Source organism: Macaca nemestrina, chromosome 16 (genome assembly GCF_043159975.1).
Source record: "Macaca nemestrina isolate mMacNem1 chromosome 16, mMacNem.hap1, whole genome shotgun sequence".
In the NCBI taxonomy this organism is placed as follows: Eukaryota; Metazoa; Chordata; class Mammalia; order Primates; family Cercopithecidae; genus Macaca; species Macaca nemestrina.
In genome coordinates this window covers 3,447,542-3,466,562 of record NC_092140.1, presented here as the reverse complement: position 1 = coordinate 3,466,562, position 19,021 = coordinate 3,447,542, and the positions used below count along the sequence as shown (strand labels likewise).

Here is a 19,021-nt window from a genome sequence, read left to right as displayed (position 1 = left end):
AAATTAGGAACAGCTCCCCAGAAAACAAAGCACCCCTGTAATCCCAGCATGTTGGGAGGCTGAGTCGGGAGGATCGCTTGAGTTCAAGGATTTGAGACCAGCCTGGGCAACATGGCAAAACCCCATCTCTACAAAAAAAAAAAAAAAAATTTACTGGGACATGGAGGCGCATGCCTGTAATCCCAGCTACTTGGGAGGCTGAGGTGGGAGAATTGCTTGAACCCCGGAGGTACAGGCCGCAGTGAAAGATCACGCCATGGCACTCCAGCCTGGTGACAGAGCAAGACCCTATCACAAAAAAAAAGAAGAAAAGAAAGCAAGAGAGAGAGGGAAGGAAGGAAGGAAGGGAGGGAGGAAGGGAGGAAGGGAGGGAGGGGAGGGAGGGGAGGGAAGGGAGGGAAGGGAGGGAAGGGAAGGATGGAAGAAAGAAAAACAGCACTCATGAAACCCGCTGCCCAGCGCCATCCACCCCATGTTGCCTCCCAACACATAGCCCCGACCCCGGCCTGCTTTCGTTCAGTCACATTTCTGGGAAAACAAATCTACTGTCTCCCGGCGTCTCTGTCTGGCATCTTCCAATAAAGTAGCCACCCCATGGCCAGCAGCAGCAGACCCGAGGGGGGTTTCTGATTCAGAGACCTGGGTGCTCGGGTGCCCCACACTTCAGCAGAACCAGAGCTTTTAGCTTTGCTACTATTATTGGAATTCAAGTCATCAAGAAAACTAGGCAGATGGGCCAATCTAAATATTCTGCAATTGGTAAGGATTTCACACAGCTTCCGCAGAAAGAGAGACGTATCTCAAGTTCGCAGCCGTCTCCCCAGCGCCCCCCACCCTACCCCACAAAGAGTCCCTGGGACTGGGGGTGCAAATGAAGTCAGTTCAGTCTCAATACTCAAGTGTTTCCCAAAATCATCTTTAATAATACATGAAACCCACATTGCTGCAATCAGTATAAAAACAGTTATTCCTGATTTTGTACAAATGAGCATGTCTAGAGTCAGGATTATCAAGCATCAAGATACAAGTACCAAGTGGGAGGACCAAAGACAACTCACAGTGAAAAGAAACGCTTGGGAACAAGAAATGTCGAAGCTGCAGGACGTGGTAACAACCCAGGGTGCCGAAAGGGTCAGAGGTGCAGGTGCAGACGCAGTTTTCTGCCTGTGCAAGGGTGAGGGGCCGTCGCAGGCTGGCTGCAAAGGACCAGTGCCGGGCAGTGAGGCAGAGAGTGCCAGGGCTCTCGACTCTGCAGATTGGGCTTTGCAGAAGATTCCTGTTTCCCCACCTCCCCACCCCTCTGACAGAGACCGAGGAGACCACGCACATTGCCCTCCTCTTCACAGCCAGCCATCGTTTCCACTCCAACATTCTGCTGCGTGTGTCACTCTGGAAAAATAATTCCTTGGTGTTCCTTGCTCCTTTCAGATCACAGCTTGCCTGGTCAGACCCCTTCCCACATGCACAGTCTGAGTCCAGGAGGCCCTCGAAAGTCAGGCACAACACCCAGATCTGGTCCTCTTGGGCGGCTTCTGACTAGATATATCCACTGTGTGTGACGGCCTCTCGGCTCTCTGCTGTAAGATCATTGGCACCACCAGGTCAAACAGGGTCTCAAACAGGAGGTCCACATTGTAGCCGGTCTTGGCGCTGGTCTCAAAGCACATCTGCTCAGCGGCCGGCACGTCCTGCTCATCCAGCATCTTGTACTTGAGGATCTTTTTATAAAGGGCCACGGCGTCCTCCAGCTGCACCTGCTTAGGCACCCTGGGGGAGACACAGTCCCCGGCATCCGTATCTGGACTGCACTTTTCCTTCTCCTGGCCCGCCAAGGCCCCCTCCTCAGTGAGGTCCACTTTGTTCCCCACGATGGCGAAGAGGCAGTCTTTGCTGGCCGTGTCTGTCAGGCCCAGGAACCGGTCCTCCAGCTCCACCAGGCTCTGCGGGTGATTCACATCATAGGTGAGGATGATGGCAGCTGCCCCCCGGCAGTACATGGAGCCCAGACCATGGAACTGCTCCCGCCCTGGTGGGAGAAGAGGGACAGAAAGACTGGTTATCTCTCATCTCAGAACACAGCCACCAGCCACACTGCAAGGGAGCGTCCCACAGGGATGTTTATTTTTAGGGTAATACATACAGGATGAAACGCTTAAACATAGTTGATGGAGAACGTGCCACCCATGGGCACCATCCCCAGAGCAGGAAGCCCCTCGAGAAAACAAGCTGTTGGGTGCCCAGAGTAGATGGGAAATCGAATCTAAGAATGTTCAGGAAGAACAGGCCTCAGGCATTCACACAGCCCTCCCTGCCTTCAAGCACCAACTCCAATGGAGCTATGGCCCCAGCCGTGGCTGGAGATGGAAGGAATCAAGAACCGATATCCAGAAAAAGGCAGCGACGGCCAAAGCCCTTGCTGAGATAGAAACTGACTCAGGAACGCAGGCTCTGGAAGCTAAGTGTGCTCATGTCCCTTCACCCTCCTCCTCCTACAGCCCGTGGGTGCTCCCAGCTGCCCCGTGCTGCCCTGCCCAGGAGGCGCTGCGGGGAGAGCTTCTGAGTTCGCAACAGGGGTTGTAAACCACACCTGCACTTACCTGCCAGAGTCACACGGCACCTTGCAGTGTTCACAGTATTTTTAGGACACAGTGGACCTCTTCTCTCCCTCACTGGAATCTGAATCCCTGAGGAGCCAGGCCTCAGCGTTTGCACTTCTTGCGGGTGCCGCAGCCCCACCTGCCCTCCAGGCTTTAAAACAGACAGAGGTGCGCGCAATTGCAGGCAAGTTGGGAGCCTGCTCCCAAAACATTTCCAGGTCGAGATCAAACCCTCGGGACACGGCTCAACGCCAACACATTGGCTGCTGACAAGGTGCTGTCTGTCGCTGGGTCTGGCAGGGAACAGGACCAGCTGGCACACACCCTGCAGTGCCTGGAGCGTGGGCCTCCGCTCTCCCCGTGCCCCCAGCACTTCGGCCTCACAAGGTCGGTGAGGGCACACACGCCTTCCACGAGGAGACTGAAGTGTGGGGGAGTCAGGCACAGCAGCGCTCGAGGGAGGCTGGGCCAGGGCACTGGAACACCCGCCAGCACCCTGTATATAAATGCAGAGGCCCCCAAATTGATGGCTAAAAAGGGAGATTAAAAGGTCCTGGTCTCTGTGTACTTTTACAATGCAATCATCTAACCAAACCAACCCGGGTCAGAATACACTCCCCACAGGTAACACCTGCACATCCATGGTGTCCTGTTCCCGACATCTGCCCCAGGGCCACCTTTCTATCCCACCAGCAGTGCACAGATCCCCAAGGGGGCCTGCTCACCTCCCCACCGGCAGGCAGCTCCCTGCCAGTCCACTCAAGGGCTACCCAGGAACTTTCTGGCAGAATTCTACACTCCCGCCTGTAGCACAAGCTTTCTGCATACTCAGATTTGGAGGACAGACTCCCACAAGGGGAGGTGTTCCTGGGACAGGTGCAGTGCACACAGCAGGTGACAGTCCCCAGCAGGGAGGGCCCAGCCGAGCACGCCTGCTGGTATGTCCTCCAGGCCTCGGCATGCTTTTCATCGTTGGGCACATCTGCCGCGATGGGGCGATGAGCTCTCAGGAAGCAGCTGTGGGAGAGGCGGCAGCATGCACTATGGCCCCCACCTGCCTCTCGCGGACCGACCGAGCAGGCTGTGTGTGGCATGGGCCCTCCCGGCTGGCAGGAAGGGGCTTCACAGGCGCTCCTGGTGATGAATCTGTTTCAATCACCAACGAGCAAACCCTAAGTGAGATCTTCCAACCACAAAGCACCTGCTCCCCACCACACCTGCCAGGGGCAGGCTTTCGAAGAGGAATGAGACTGAGACCTGTGCTCAGACGCCATCCCAAGGAGCCTCTGCAGACAGCCCTGGAAGCTGCAGGCCAGCTCCTCCCCTCCTCCCCGGGGCATGTGTGGCCTCCCGGGCCATGCCCTTAGACCAAGAGGAGGGAGAGCTGGGAACGACTGACAACAGCACTGGCCTCCACTCTCAAGCTCAGAACGCAAGGTCAAGTGCCTCTGAACAAGGATGAGGCTGCTGGGGCGCTGGCGCAGAGAGAGGTGGCACCCAGGGAGTGTCCAGGCCCCATTCCAATCCCTTCCCTGGGAAAAGTAAGCCTGATTTTGATTTTTTAAAAAGAAGCTAACAATGTGGATTTTAATCTCCCAAGTTTTAAGCATTCAAAACTAATTCAAAATGTTCTAAAGATCACATTTAGGCAAACCAAAATGCAACACTGGCCCATCATCGGCAGCTTCTAAATTATAGAAGTCCCATGTCACTCTGAGGGCAACTTCCCCTGAGTGTGTGGACAGCATCGACCAGTAGCAAGGGCTCTTAACCACTGGGGTCATAAACCAAATTCATAGGGTCCATGACCTTGAATGTGGGAGAAAATGTCATCTTTGTTTTCACCACGCTCTACCTGAAATTTACCACTTCCTTCCACTATAAATATTGGCAGCAAACTGCAGAAATGGCGGTAAGGGGCACTCATCACCAACAAGGCCAGCAGGTGCCTCCATCCGCATGCCAGCCGCCTCAGACACTCCAGTGCGATGCCGACGACCCTTCAGGCCTGCCACGCCTTCATTCATTAATATGTGGACCATGGACCACATACCAATCGTAATTTTAAAAGGCTCTGGATGGCTGTACTTAAGGACAGCTGGTTACCTTTGTATGTGGCTACACGTACTTGGGCACAGCGTTCTGAGAAGGGGTCCTTGGCTCATATGCCTCAGGGGCCAAGGGGATCTTGACACAAATGAAGTTAAGGACGCTTGGTCTGTGGGGCTTCGGAGCATGGACTGAACGCACAACACCGACACATATGTGGCTCCCTAAGGCAGACTGTCCTTTGCCAATAAACCACCGCTCAGAGCCAAATGGCCAAGAAACACAACCCAATTTCATCCCATTTCCATCCCCAGTCTCCTGAAATGGCCACATTCTGATGACACCAAGTCCTCAAACCTTGCTAGGCGATGCTGCCTGAATTTTGAGGCAGGCTGGTCACCCTTTGGGCAACCCTGGGGAGAGGATCCCACAGAGACACACACTCATGTCCTGCGAGAAGAGCCAGACGGACCTGACTACTGACCACTGTGGTCTCCCAGGCCCCGAGCGTGGGTTCCAGCTCCCCTTTCAGCAAAGCCGACAGTGTGCCCTTCGGGGATGGGAGGGAAAGTGAGCTGGGAGCTGAGCCCAGACCAGCTCTGGTAGGAGGCAGAAGAATGTGCCCTGCTGCCAGTCTGAGGGTCAAAGTGCCAGAGCTAGCCGGGTCACCTCCCTCTTCTGGGAAAAGCCAGCCTGGGAATGCTGTGGTTTGGGTGACAGAGCCACCCTGTTGGCAAGCAGCTTGTGCGCTGGAATTCAGCACCTGAAGGGCAACATTCCTCCCTTCCGCATGCCTACCGGGGTCAGCTTCAGACTGAGAAGTCAGTCCGTTTCCGGTCAAGCTGGCCTGGACCCCAGCAGGCAGAAACCAAACAGTGTCCCCCAGATCCAGTCATTCTCCCACTACAGAAAATGATGATCAAGAGCCTTTAAACCCCAATATAGCAGGCATTAGCTTAAAAAAGAAAAGGCTAGGGCAGGAGGATTACTTGAAGCCAGGAGTTGGAGACCAGCTTGGGCAACACAGCAAGGCTCTTATCTCTCTCTCTCTCTCTCTCTCTCTCTCTATATATATATATATAAAATTTATATGTATGTGTGTGTGTGTGTATATATATAGGTATATATATATTCTTTTTTTTTTTTAATTAACCAGGCATGGGGACACATGCCTGTACTCCCAGCTTCTCTCTCTCTCTCTCTCTCTATATATATATATATATTTTTTTTTATTTATTTTTATATATATATATATATATATTTTTTTTTTTTTTTAAATTAACCAGGCATGGGGACACATGCCTGTACTCCCAGCTACTCGGGAGGCTGAGGAGGGAAGATCACTTAAGCCAAGGAGTTTGAGGCTGCAGTGAGCTACGATCATGCCACTGCACTCCAGCCTGAGCAACAGAGTGAGACCCCATCTCTAAAATAAATTTTAAATGGTAATAATAAAGAGAAGAAAAAGGCCGGGGGCAGAGACTCATGCCCGTAATCCCAGCACTTTGGGACGCCAGGGTGGGTGGATCACCTGAGATCGGGAGTTTGATACCAGCCTGACCAACATGGAGAAACCCCGTCTCTCCTAAAAATACAAAATCAGCGGGGCGTGGTGGTACATGCCTGTAATCCCAGCTACTCGGGAGGCTGAGGCAGGAGAATTGCTTGAACCTGGGAGGCAGAGGTTGCGGTGAGCTGAGATAGCGCCACTGCACTCCAGCCTGGACAACAAGAGTGAAACTCCAACTCAAAAAAAAAAAAAAAAAAAAACAGAAAAGAAAGAAAAATGCTTCTCCATAATTGCCACAGTACTAAGACTTTTGTTTCAGGCACACTAATCCCATAGATAACAGTTCAGGCATCACGAGGTTTTTACGTGAGCTAAAAATGTCATCAGCTTCTGCCTACCAGATTTCACAAGAGTGTGACTATGGGAACACGGAGTGAGGGACATTCCAGCTACCCCAGAAGAATTTTTTTCAAGTCTCTGTTACATAGTTCACTAGGACCAAAGGGAGAACTGTTGATGCCTATGCCGAAAATAGTTTTTCATTCCGCATAAAAATGTCTGCTTCGCCTTTAAGAAACTAAAAAAAGAAATAATAATACAAAAGGAAAGATCTTAGTAATGAAAGGAAGTGGCCACTGAAGAATCACAAATGCTAGCCAGAAAAAAGTAAGAACTGTTGCTTGAACTCTATAATCTGTTATCTCCCCATTAATGAATGCAAAACAATTAAATGCAGTTGCCCCAGCTAAAGAATTTACAAGCAAGCAGTTTTCATATCTGAAATTCTAAAATACTGCTTTGGAGATAATGTATAGCTTTTAGGATTGCTAATGGAATATTCAGGCTGCTGTCAATGAGCGCATTGTCCACACCAAGAAGGGCCGGTCCCGCGGGGAACAGAAGTTCTGAATTTAATCCTAATTGAATTTGAGTAGGGGCTCTGGTATTTAAGGCATGACAGTGAACATAAGACAATGAAGATAAGATAGTGTCACTACAACTTGACCTTTTGCACTTGGCTTTGATGGATTTACAGTGTATTTGAATCCAAGGACCCTCATGCGTTTTCTGGTAGTTTGTGAACGTGCTCTGAGCTGGGCCGTCAGCCCCTGCTGCCCACCCCATACCTATGTCAGCCCCTGTATCTCTCAGAGTGTTGATTTCCTGTCTACAAGTATGGGCTTAAACTGGCTACTTCAAAGTCCCTCTCCCTGGAAACAGGATCAGGCATCTCTTTCTCTCTTGCCTTCTCCCCCAGACTGGAGTCCTCTCAGTACCAATCCTGAAGCCAAAGCGCTAAGAATTCTGATAGTTTACTTGGACTTTCCTGGAGAAATAAACCGCCTCACATCCAATTCTGGGGATGCCAGAGCCTCAGGCTGCCCCAGAAACAGGACAAAAGAGAAAAATCACAAATGGGTTCAAATTCAACCAGTGCAGCCAAGGATCAGTGAGCTGCCAACCCTGGTCTGGTGAACGGAGCCAGGCTGCCAAGCCTGCGTGGCCACTACCAACACCGGCCTGCTGCTCCAGCACATCATCAGGGCTGGGGGCAGGGGTTTGAGCCCAAGGAGGGAGCCCAGCCTTCCGCCAGACTCTCCCGCCTTTTAGCCTGGGCTGTCTTTGGGCCAAGCAGATGGGAAGATGGGTGAGTGACAGGAGCCTGGGGCTCTAGGTTCGACTTGTGCAGGAATTATTACTCGTCTATGTAGCAAATCCATAAGTGATCTGCTAAGCTTTATGTCACCAGCACATACAGACAAAGACGTCAGTTACCCCTGGTGGTGAGGGAAGCCTGAATCTGTAATAACGCCTCCAGTGTCTGATCAGCCACACTGTTAGACAAACCATTGCAACGCAGCAAAACTGACCAGGATTTTAACTGGCGAGTCCAGAGCGGCCAGAGTTGAAGACGCCCTGCCCCCAACTGCAGACAGGGCCCTGGGGAGGCAGGTCCCACTTGCCCCACCTCTACACAGACACAGGTCCTGGGGAGGCAGGTCCCACCAGGTTTGTTTCTGGAATTTACAGATCTAAAAACACAATTGTGTCTGTTCACCTGAAGAGCTAATTCCACTCACTTTATGAGGTTTACGTTCTGTCTAAACAAGAGAAATGGAAGCCAGAACAGGACTTGGTAAGTTATAGCAGGGAATGAGCTGTTAACTTCCACGATCCCGTCCCCGTATCAAGGACAGGAAGCGCTGCATCAGCGATGGGAAGAAGCATGGCCAGCACAGTGTGAGTCCTCAGGGTTTATGATGCTCATGCAGGCTTCCCCTTCCCATGTTTCACAGGAGAAACTGAGGCACAGATGGAGAAGGAAGTAGGCAACGGACACAGGAGGGGTGGAGCCCTGACAAGCACACTGGCGACAGGCACCCCAGGGAGTCTGGTCTAACCACCCCTGGAAGCAGAGGAAGGTGGGCTGCCTGGCAGGAGAAAAGCCTCCCTCCACCCTGTGATCCCACAGAGCACAGGCATTTGCAGAGCACAGCCGCCTTCCCGGGAGCTCCTCATTTTACGCAGAGAACTATCCTGGAAGTGCCGGCTAATTCACTGCGCAGGAACCGCAGAGCATTCCGGTAAAGGGCCCCCACTCTAGAGACAGACTACATTCAAATCCGCACCACGTGACCTTGGGCAAGTCACTTAGACAAGCGGTACCTCAGTTTCCCCGTCACTAAACTGTGGGTGGCACCTGCCAAAGGGTGGCTGAGAAACCAGAATCTGCACACAGGTAAACTGCCTGGAGCTGTGCCCAGCATATTAGGCCCTATAATAGAAATGTTTGTTCCATAAATCGTGAGATTCTTCCCAAACCTAAGGATAGACGCCACCATCCCAGGGCTGCCCATGTCCCGGGTCTCGTCATCCCTCCATTTACACACTACCTCCTGGGGCCGACTGGGCACGTTTGCAGTGTACCAGTCTTCTACGTTTCTTATTCTCAGATGATGACCTTCTCTCTGGTCCTGGGGGTGCTCCGGATGTTGCCAGATCAGCGGAGCGGACGTGGCCCAGGGTTCAGGCACAAGAGGAAGGGAAGTCAGCAGCCACAGTAATCCCGATCTGCTGTTGGGGAACTGAAAACTGCACAAGTGCTTTCCATTTCACTCTTCAGCCTTCCCAAAGACAAACACAGCCACGCTTCTACCCCAAGGGTTGTGTCGCTTTTACTAATGGTGTAAATAAGAGAGTGGGTTGAGACAGCCATCAGAAACCACAGACACCCTTGGCTCACATCTTAAGCATGGGGTGGGGAGACTTAAAATATGCTGATGCTCAGACCCTGACCCAGCTGCCAGGATCAGAAGCGGGGCTGGCATTTGTATCAGCTTTAAAAGCGCCCCAGGTGAGTACCACGTGCACCAGGAGTGAAAATCAGCAATTTAGCCAATGCAAGTGGGAAATCAAAGGGCAGCTATTGAAATGTAAGAATTAGAAAGCTTGGTATTCCAATTCATTGAAAAGTGAGCCCTACCAGGAAATGCAAACACTGAGACAACAGAACTTTTATTATTTATTTATTTACTTTTTTTTTTTTTTTTTTTTTTTTTTTTTGAGACAGAGTCTTCCTCTGTTGCCCAGGCTGGAGTGCAGCGATGCAATCTCACTGCAAACTCCACCTCCCGGGTTCAAGCAATTCTCCTGCCTAAGCCTCCCTAGTAGCTGGGATTACAGGCACACACCACCATGCCCAGCTAATTTTTGTATTATTAGTAGGGACAGGGTTTCACCACGTTGGCCAGGCTGGTCTCGAACTCCTGACCTCAAGTGATCCACCCACCTTGGCCTCCCAAAATGCTGGGATTACAGGCGTGAGTCACTGCGCCCGGCCTATTTTATTTAATTATTATTTTTTTGAGACAGAGTCTTGCTCTGTCACCCAGGCTGAAGTGCAGTGGTACAATCATGGCTCAATGCAGCCTCCATCTTCTGGGCTCAAGTGTTCCTCCCACCTCAGCCTCCCCAGTAGCTGGGACCACAGGTGCATACCACGACACCCAGCTAATTTGTTTTATGTTTGTGTAGAGATGGGGACTTACTATGCTGCTCAGGCTAATCTTGACCTCCTGGGCTCATGCTATATTCCCAACTTGGCCTCCCAAAGTGCTGGGGTCACAGGCATGAGCCACTGTGCCCAGCAGAGAACAGAAACTTTTAAGATGAGTTCTCTGCCTTGCCAGATCGGACAGCCCCCTGGCAGGGAGCTCACAAAACATCAATGTGACAGCCTGAGGAAAGGAAAAGTGAATCTTTTCCTTTCAGACCAGAGATGGGAGCAAAATAAGCAACTCCAGCAATGGCACCAGCAGCAGCACAGCCTAGAGCAGCTGTGACGTACTTCTCATCAGACATTGTTCAAAAATACATTTTTTTTCGCGTGTTTGCAGGTTGCATCCACAAACACAAGCCAAAAGGTTATTTTAGTTCTGTTTTGTAAAGTTGATGAGTTTTGGCTAAAGTTTAGAGTCATGGGGCCATCTCCACAGGCATGATCTACATTCCCTCTAGGCTTGTTGTTTTAAACTATCTGATAGTGAACTTGGTTAAATAATGGTGTGTTGAGGCCAGGCACAGTGGTTCATACCTGTAATCCTAGCACTTCAGAAGGCCAAAGTGGGAGGACCCCTTGAGTCCCTGAGTTTTAGAGACCAGCCTGGGTGACACAGTGAGTCCCTGTCTCTACAAAAAAATTTTTTTAATTAGCTGGGTATGGTGGTATGTGCCTGTAGTCCCAGCTACTCAGGGAGGCCGAGGCAGGAGGATCGCTTAAGCCCAGGAGGCTGAGGCTGCAGTGAGCTGTGATAGTGCCACTGCACTCTAGCCTGGGCAGCAGAGCCAGACCCTACCTCAAAAAGAGAGAATGGGATATGGAAGTAACCATCCCCTCAGAAGCATTAGAAAAGAATAATTGATTACTATAACCAACACTGTATTCAACTGCTTGTTGATTTTAGTGCAATAAGGAGGGCCCACGAGAGTCCCCAGGTGCATGAATGGAGCTGGGCTGCCTGGAGCCAGCACAGGGCCTGGTTGGACACACCTGTCCCCGCCAGTATGTGGAAAGTGGAGAGCCAGCAGGCAGAGGCCCCATGCAGTGGGCAGGCCCTCCCCCAAGAACGCACATGCACCAGCGCCTCCAGAGAGCCAACGGGCTTGCCAGTCTCCACCCACCGTGATGGGGAACTGTATGTGTTTGGGCCCCGGTGCCCAGCAGTTTGGTCCCGCACTAGCCTGGACATGGCCGGGAAGGTGTTTTTTAGGTGGGATCAGCATTTCCATCAGTGGACGTGAGAAAGCAGATGGCCCTCTGTGATGTGGTGGGCCGTGTCTAATCAGCTGATGGCCCGAGAAGCAAAGACTGAGCTCTTCCAGAGAGGAAGGAATTCAGCCCCCAGACAGTGACACAGCAACCTTGCCTCAGTTCACACACACCCTGTTGGGTCTGTTTCTCTGGGGAAGCCTGGCTGCTTCCCTGGGATGGAGGCTGTCTGCAAAGCTGATGCTCTCCAGAGAGGCCCGTGCAGCTCCCCCCTTTTCAGGCTGTCTCCTAAGGCCAAGCCCCCCACAAGCAAAGAGGTGCTGCCACCACGATGTACGGGTGTGCCGGCCAAGGGTGCCGACCACGCCCTGATGCCTGCCTTGCCCCTCAGCCAAATGTCCAGGGCAGGGGAAGTGGCATGAGAGGGGCTTTTCAGAAAACTGCAAGGATCACTTTGACCCAAACTGGCCACTTCTTCATTGAGGGTTCCTTGCCCGGGCAGTTATCTTTCTAAACGCTGATCCAATAGGAACCTCCCCTACTGTGCACCCCGGGGGACTTCCTAGCAGGTTTCAAAAAGAGTGTGAGCTCCACAAAACCGGACCTCACCATAAATGCACAAGTCCTCTCCTGCCAGCTGTTCAACAACGACACAGTAAAATCGGAAAAATGTGATTTCCAAAACGAACAGCAGAAGACATATCCAGCAACATCTTTTTTTTTTTTTTTTAAATAGAGACAGGGTCTCGCTCTGTCACCCAGGCTGGAGTGCAGCGGCACAATCATGGCTCACTGCAACCTCATCCTCCTGGGCTCGAGCAATCCTCCCACCTCAGCCCCCCAAGCAGCTGGGACTACAGGCATGTACTACCACACCTGGCTAATTTTTTTAATTTTTAGTAGAGATGCAGTCTCACTAAGTTGCCCAGCCTGGTCTCAAACTCCTGAGCTCAAGTGATCCACCCGCTTCACCCTTCTAAAGTGCTGGGATTACAGGCCTGAGCCACCGTGCCCAGCCCAGGAACATCTTTTATTGGCAGGGAAACGGAGAATGTAATGAGGAATTTAAATTCAGAATTCTTCCTCGTGAAAAGCACACATCTCACCTAGAACTAGCCACATCTCTAAGTCCAAGCCACGTGTGGCCAGTGGCTACCATGCTGGACAGCACAGAGCAGACTCTGCTCAGAGCCGGAGACCCCCGACTGGAACCCACCCCGAACGCCAGGTACAGCTCCTGGACCACAGCAGACACTCACGGGCTACTCGGAACAGGCATGACGGAGACGTGAAGTTACAGAAATGAATAAATAACGCACGGGGCTAATTCATACAACGCACTGCGTGGGTCGCGTCTTCGTGGATCCTCAGATCACCCTGGGAAGTCTGTTTGCTATTTTCGCAGATCAGCAAGTCGAGGCTCAGAGACTCTGTTGGCGGGATTAGAGCCCATTCTCTAGATTCCACCTCTCCTCCTCCTGCCTGCTCTGAGCGCCTCACAGCTTGGGCCCTTCCATAAAACGCCCGTGCAGTGACTAACTTTTCACAGGCAGCCGTGAAGCACCGCACGCACCCGCACGCCGGGCCCAGGCCTTCCACGCAGGGGCTGGACCCGCGCTGCTAAGCGCCCACGGACCACACCGAGCTCTCGGCCCAGCAGCAGTGCCCGAGGCTCCGGGTCCTGTTTGAAGCCGCCCAGGACCTTTGAACACAGAAATGGATTTCATTTCTCTCCTTGAAGGTGAGCCAGAGGGCAGGAAACACCACTTTTGTTTAAAAATGAAATCATAAATGTATTACTATGGGTTCCAAAAATATATGTTCAAGTCTTCATCTCTGATGAAGGCCCGTGAATGTGGCCTCATTTGGAAACAGGGTCTCTGCAGAAGTGATGAGCTAAAATGTGACCCCATGGAGTATGGCAGACCCTTAATCCAATCTAACTGGTGTCCTTATTAGAGAAGACACACAGAGACACACGGGCGAAGATGATGTGAAGGCTGACCCCCAGGGAGGAGACCACAGGGAAACAGAGGCAGAGACGAGAGCCACAGCTCCGCAGGCAAGGACGGCCAGCACGAGTCAGGAGCTGCAGAGTGGCGGGAACAGCCTCTCCCTGGAGGTTCCCGAGGCGCACGGCCCTGCTGATGCCAGTTCAGACCCCACCTCCAGGATGGGGAGAGGATGAGCTTCTGCTGTTTGAAGCCCCCCACTTTGTGGGGCTTGGTGACTCAGACCCCTACTAAAGCATGGACTGGGCGGCAGGTGGATGGCCTCCCCCTAGACAGGCACCGAAAGTCAGGAAGAATGACGTCTCCTCTCACCAAGGTCCATGTGAGAGTCAGGCAGCCAAGACAAGCTTCTGCTTCCGTTGCCTCCCCACTTCCTCTCCCTGAGGAAAGCGGGGGGAAAATCAAGATGATGATGAACTTCAGTGAACTCCACTAAAGGAGAAGTCAGTGAGGATGGGCCAGAGAACACTGAACTCAGACAACCAAAGCTCAGAGAGGAGGAGGCAGGGTCACCTCCAGGCCCATCAGCAGAACTGCTCGCTTCCGGAAACAAGTTACAGCTCACAGAAATCACATGCACAGGAATATCTAAAATGGCTTTTTTTTTCGGGGTGGGGGGTTGTTTTTATGTTTATTTTACTTGTACTTTTTTTTTTTTTTTTTTTTTTGACACAGGGTCTCGCTCTGTCACCCAGGCTGGAGTGCAGTGGTGCAGTCATAGCTCATTGCCGCTGTGACCTCCCAGGTTCAATCCTCTGCCTTAGACTCCCAAGTAGCTGGGACTACAGGCTGGCGCCACTACACCTGGGTAATTTTTATTTTTACTTTTTTTGGTACAGATGGGGTCTCACTATTATTGCCCAGGCTGGTCTGGAACTCCAGTACTCAAGCAGTCCTCCCACATCGGCCTCCCAAAGTGCTGGGATTACAGGCGTGAGCGACCACGCCTGGCGGCTTCACTGTTGTACATCAACCGCATGCCACTAGTATAAGAATAAGCAATGCCCTCTAACCCAATTTACACAACAAGAAGTTGTCCAGTTCACTGTCCTTCTTCAGAAATATGAGAAGAGGCGGTAATGACTGAAAAAGTTATCAAAGAAAAACGAATGATTTGTCCAGCCAAAGAAGCCATCAATTGTCCACGCCTTGAAGAGGAAGCTGCCATTAAACTCATGAGGAGGAAAATGTCTCGTCATGGACAGACCAACCTCAGGGTGGGACCAACACCATGTCCTAGACGTAACGAGCGGCTCAATCAAGCACCTGCGCCTGGCCACATCAATGCATTTTTACCCAAACCTGCATGTGTCATTTCTGTTGTCTCTGCTCAATGATTTGAAGGATAAACTAAAAACAAAGCAAGTGTCCTAGGCCATATGAACCACTCAAATCACTACCTGCCGATAAAGTAGTTCCAATCCTGTGGCTCATTACTTGGCTTCTGGAAAAATGACTAATGTAAAGCAATAAGATGCTTAGTTCTCAAATCATGTCACTCTTCAGACATGAATTTACTAAAAATAGTTCAATGACAAAACCAAATTACTCAAAGAAATGTTCTTTAATACTCCGATATTAACAAAAACAGGCAAGTCCCAAAAAATACACTTATATAACAGATTTAGCTTTACAACACACACTGGCACATGCCAGCATATCTAATCCAATCTCCTTTACTTTCAATAGATACTCTGTTATCCTGTAACAATGAATTTTTAGAATGAGATTATCAAACGTGCAGGTATTTGCTAACATCTCCAAATAAAGTAAAACTAAAATTATTTCAGCTCTTTTCAAAGCACGTTCTAACCTGTTTCAAAGTCAAGACTTAATTATAAATATCATATTAAGAAAACTTTTTAAATCTAAACAGGGAGACCAGGTGCAGTGGCTCACGCCTGTAATCCCAGCACTTTGGGAGGCCGAGGCAGGTGGATCACCTGAGACCAGAAGTTCGAGACCAGCCTGGCCGACATGGTGAAACCCTGTCTCTACTAAAAATACAAAATTAGCCAGGCGGAGTGGTGGGTGCCTCTAATCCCAGCTACTCGGGAGGTTGAGGCAAGAGAATCTCTTGAACCCAGGAGGCGGAGGTTGCAGTGAGCTGAGATCGCACCATTGCATTCCAGCCTGGGCAACAAGAGTGAAACTCCGTCTCAAAAAAAAAAAAAAAAGTTAAAATGGTACATTTTGTTATGTATATTACACCACAATAAAAACCTCCACATTATATATGGAATATGTACGTATCTCTCTCTCTCATGCAAAATAGTGTCTACGAAGAAGGCGAGGAGCTGGAACAGCATGCTCTCCGCTGCCCAACCCTCACGGGGCTCGTCTCTGCTGGGCTGCAGCAAGCCCTGCGCAGCTGCCTACACCCCTGGAATGGGAGTCACCTGGCCATCGGGTTAAAGTGCAGAATCTGGCTCAGGAGGCCTGGTTGGGTCCTGGGTTCTGCTGCTGCCAGCCTGAGGACGTTGCAGAGGAGGAGACAGCCACGCTTCAGCCTCTCATCAACCCAAGGTGAGAGTCGACCACCCTCCTCACTCTAAATAAAACCTGACAGTAGGCCGGGCGCGGTGGCTCAAGCCTGTAATCCCAGCACTTTGGGAGGCCGAGACGGGCGGATCGCGAGGTCAGGAGATCGAGACCATCCTGGCTAACACGGTGAAACCCCGTCTCTACTAAAAATACAAAAAACTAGCCGGGCGAGGTGGCGGCGCCTGTAGTCCCAGCTACTCGGGAGGCTGAGGCAGGAGAATGGCCCGAACCCGGGAGGCGGAGCTTGCAGTGAGCTGAGATCCGGCCACTGCACTCCAGCCTGGGCGACAGAGCGAGACTCCGTCTCAAAAAAAAAATAATAAAAAAGAAAAAAACCTGACAGTTGATCTTCTCACACCTCACCACTCTCCTGCCTTCCTCTGATACTGTCCACCTGGTCACCGTCACAGGTCACAGCAGGTCACAGCACAGCAACAGATTCCTCAAGCAGTGAAAGCTGACCCCAGGCCTTAGGAACATCCCTTCCGCCTGGGGCTGTGGCACAGGGTAGGGCCAGAGTTAATCAGATTTGGAATTAATTAGGTTTAGAATGTGCTTTTGCAACCGCTGTAGAAAAGTGCCTGGCTAAGTAAACAATAGGGCAACAGCTTTAGCAAATGGGAACAAAGCGTCTTCAAACAATCCAGACATTGTTATCAGCCCAGGCACAATAGCAATGCAACTGCCACACTGAAAGCTCACCTCGTTCTTACCTTCTCATTCACACAAGATTCACCAGAAGAGTTCCAGTGACAATGTCAACTTGGAAAGTATTTAAAACTTCCTCCATTCCTTCTGACTTCTCATTTTCCAGGACAAGCAGCCAGGTTAGCAGGGAACTGCCTGCCCTAATCTTGGTATAAGTGGAATTATCTGGGCCAGAGCCCTTCGCCTGCCTGGGGCTCAGCTTCCTCAGTGTCCCTGAATCAACTGGATCTGATTCCTTTAACCAAGTCAGTGTTCCTTCCACAGACTTCCCTAAGAGCTGACTGCAAGTTTACTTCATGGGTCAGGCAGAGTGTCAAGACACACACACACTCACACACATGCACGTACATGCCATGCACACATACACGTACTCACAGTTGCATTTCTTTCTCCCCACTATCTGTGTCCACATTTTACACATCTGGAATGAGAGACCCCAGATGCTCACCCACAGAGACAGTAACCAGTGATCACCACCAACAGGAACAGGGTGCAATCAGCCTGGGGAAGGAACTGCCAAATAATAAGGGTGTTTGTTGGTTTTTTGTTGTTGTTGTTGTTGTTGTTTTTAATCAGAACACTTGCTGTATTTTCTTCTCAGCTTTACTGGGGTATAAATGACAAGCAAAATTGGTACATATTTAAGATGTACAACATATTTTGATGTATTATGAAATGATTACCCCATTAAGCTAATTAACACATCTATCACTGCACATAGTTACCATGGGTGTCCAGTGAGAACATTTCAACTCCACACTCTCAGCCAGTTTCAAGCCTATGACATGGTACTGTTAACTACAGTCACCTGCCTGGGGCTCTGTGTTAGACCTGAAGAACTGATTCAGCCAGCAGAACTGAATCTCTGTAGCCTTTGATTAAAAGCTCCCCAATTCCCTTTCCCCACCCACCTGCCAGCCTCTTGTAACCACCATTCCACTCTGCCTCAGTGAGTTCAACTTGTTCAGATGCCAGGCATCAGTGAGACCACGTGGTATTCATCTTTCTGTATCTGGCTTATTTCACTTACATGATGTCCTCCAGGTTCACAAACCACAGGATTTCCCCCCTTTTTAAGCTTGAATAGTACTGCACGGTGTATATTTACCACATTTTCTTGATCCGTGCACATCAGTGGAAGCTTAGGCTGATTCTGTATCTTGGCTACTGTGAACACGGGAGTGCACATGTCTCTGAGAAATACTGATTTCCTTTCTTCTAGATAGATACCCAGCAGTAGGACTGCTGGATCGTTTGTTAGTTCTAGTTTTAATTTTTTGAGGAACCATCATGTCTTCCACCATGCCATACCCATTCACGTTCCCACCAGCAGCGTGCGGGGTTCTCTTTTCTCCACATCCTCACTAGCACTTACCCTTTGCCTTTCTGATGACAGCTATTCTAACAGATGTGACCTGACAGCTCATTGTACTTCTAACCTGGCTTTCTCTGTGATTAGTCATATTGAACATGTTTTTCCTATACCTGTTGTCCATTTGTATGTCTTCTTTTGAGAAATGTCTATTTAGTTCAGGACCTTTACTCATTTTACTTTTTAAAAATTTTTATTTTAGAGACAAAGTCTCACTCTGTCACCCAGGCTGGAGTGCGGTAGTGTGATCTCGGCTCACTGTAACCTCAAACTCCTGGGCTCGAGCGATCCTCCTGCCTCAGCCTCTCAAGTAGGTGGGACTACAGGCGTGCACCACCTCACCTGGCTATTTTTTCTTATTTTTTTGTAGAGACAGGGTCTTGCTATGTTGCCCAGTCTGTTCTTGAACTCCTGGCCTCAAGTGATCCTCTGACACCTCAGCCTCCCAAAGTGCTGGGATTACAGGTGTGAGCCACGGCGCCTGGCCCTTTGCTCGTTGTTTAATCTGGTTGTTTTCTTGTTACTCGGTTGTTTGAGTTCCTTATATATTTTGGATATTAATCCCTTATCAGCTATATGCTTTCCAAATATCTCCTCCCATTCTGGATGTTCTCTCTTTATTCTGTTGATTGTTTCTTCTGTTCTGCAGAAGCTTTTTGGTTTGATGCAATCCCATTTGTCTATTTTTGCTTTTGTTCTCTGTACTTTCTGGAGTCACATAAAAAAGGATCATTAGCCAGACCAATACTCCAATACTGCAAAGCTTTTTTCTTATGTTTTCTTCTAATAGTTTTATAGTTTCAGGTCTTATGCTTTAATCTTTAATCAAACGTGGGTTGATTTTTTTTTTTTTTTTTTTGAGATGGAGCCTTACTCTGTCACCCAGGCTGGAGTACAGTGGTGCGACCTCGGCTCACTGCAACCTCCGCCTCCCAGGTTCAAGTGATTCTCCTGCCTTGG

The 19,021-nt window shown here is 50.2% G+C and overlaps 1 protein-coding gene across 2 annotated transcripts in view; it reads right to left on the bottom strand.

Annotated features, from left to right (window-relative positions):
• The window catches only part of LOC105485299 (RAB20, member RAS oncogene family), a 66,130-nt gene that overhangs the window by 28,258 nt on the left and 18,851 nt on the right, over positions 1-19,021 (bottom strand). Inside the window, exon 2 of one of the 2 annotated variants that reach the window (XM_011747594.2) lies at positions 901-2,026. The exons of the other annotated variant lie outside the window; for it this stretch is intronic. Coding sequence (XP_011745896.1) covers positions 1,494-2,026 — 533 coding nt within the window. The 3' untranslated portion in view covers positions 901-1,493. Of the gene's footprint in view, positions 1-900; positions 2,027-19,021 lie in introns of those variants that run through there. 2 annotated transcript variants of the gene reach the window in all.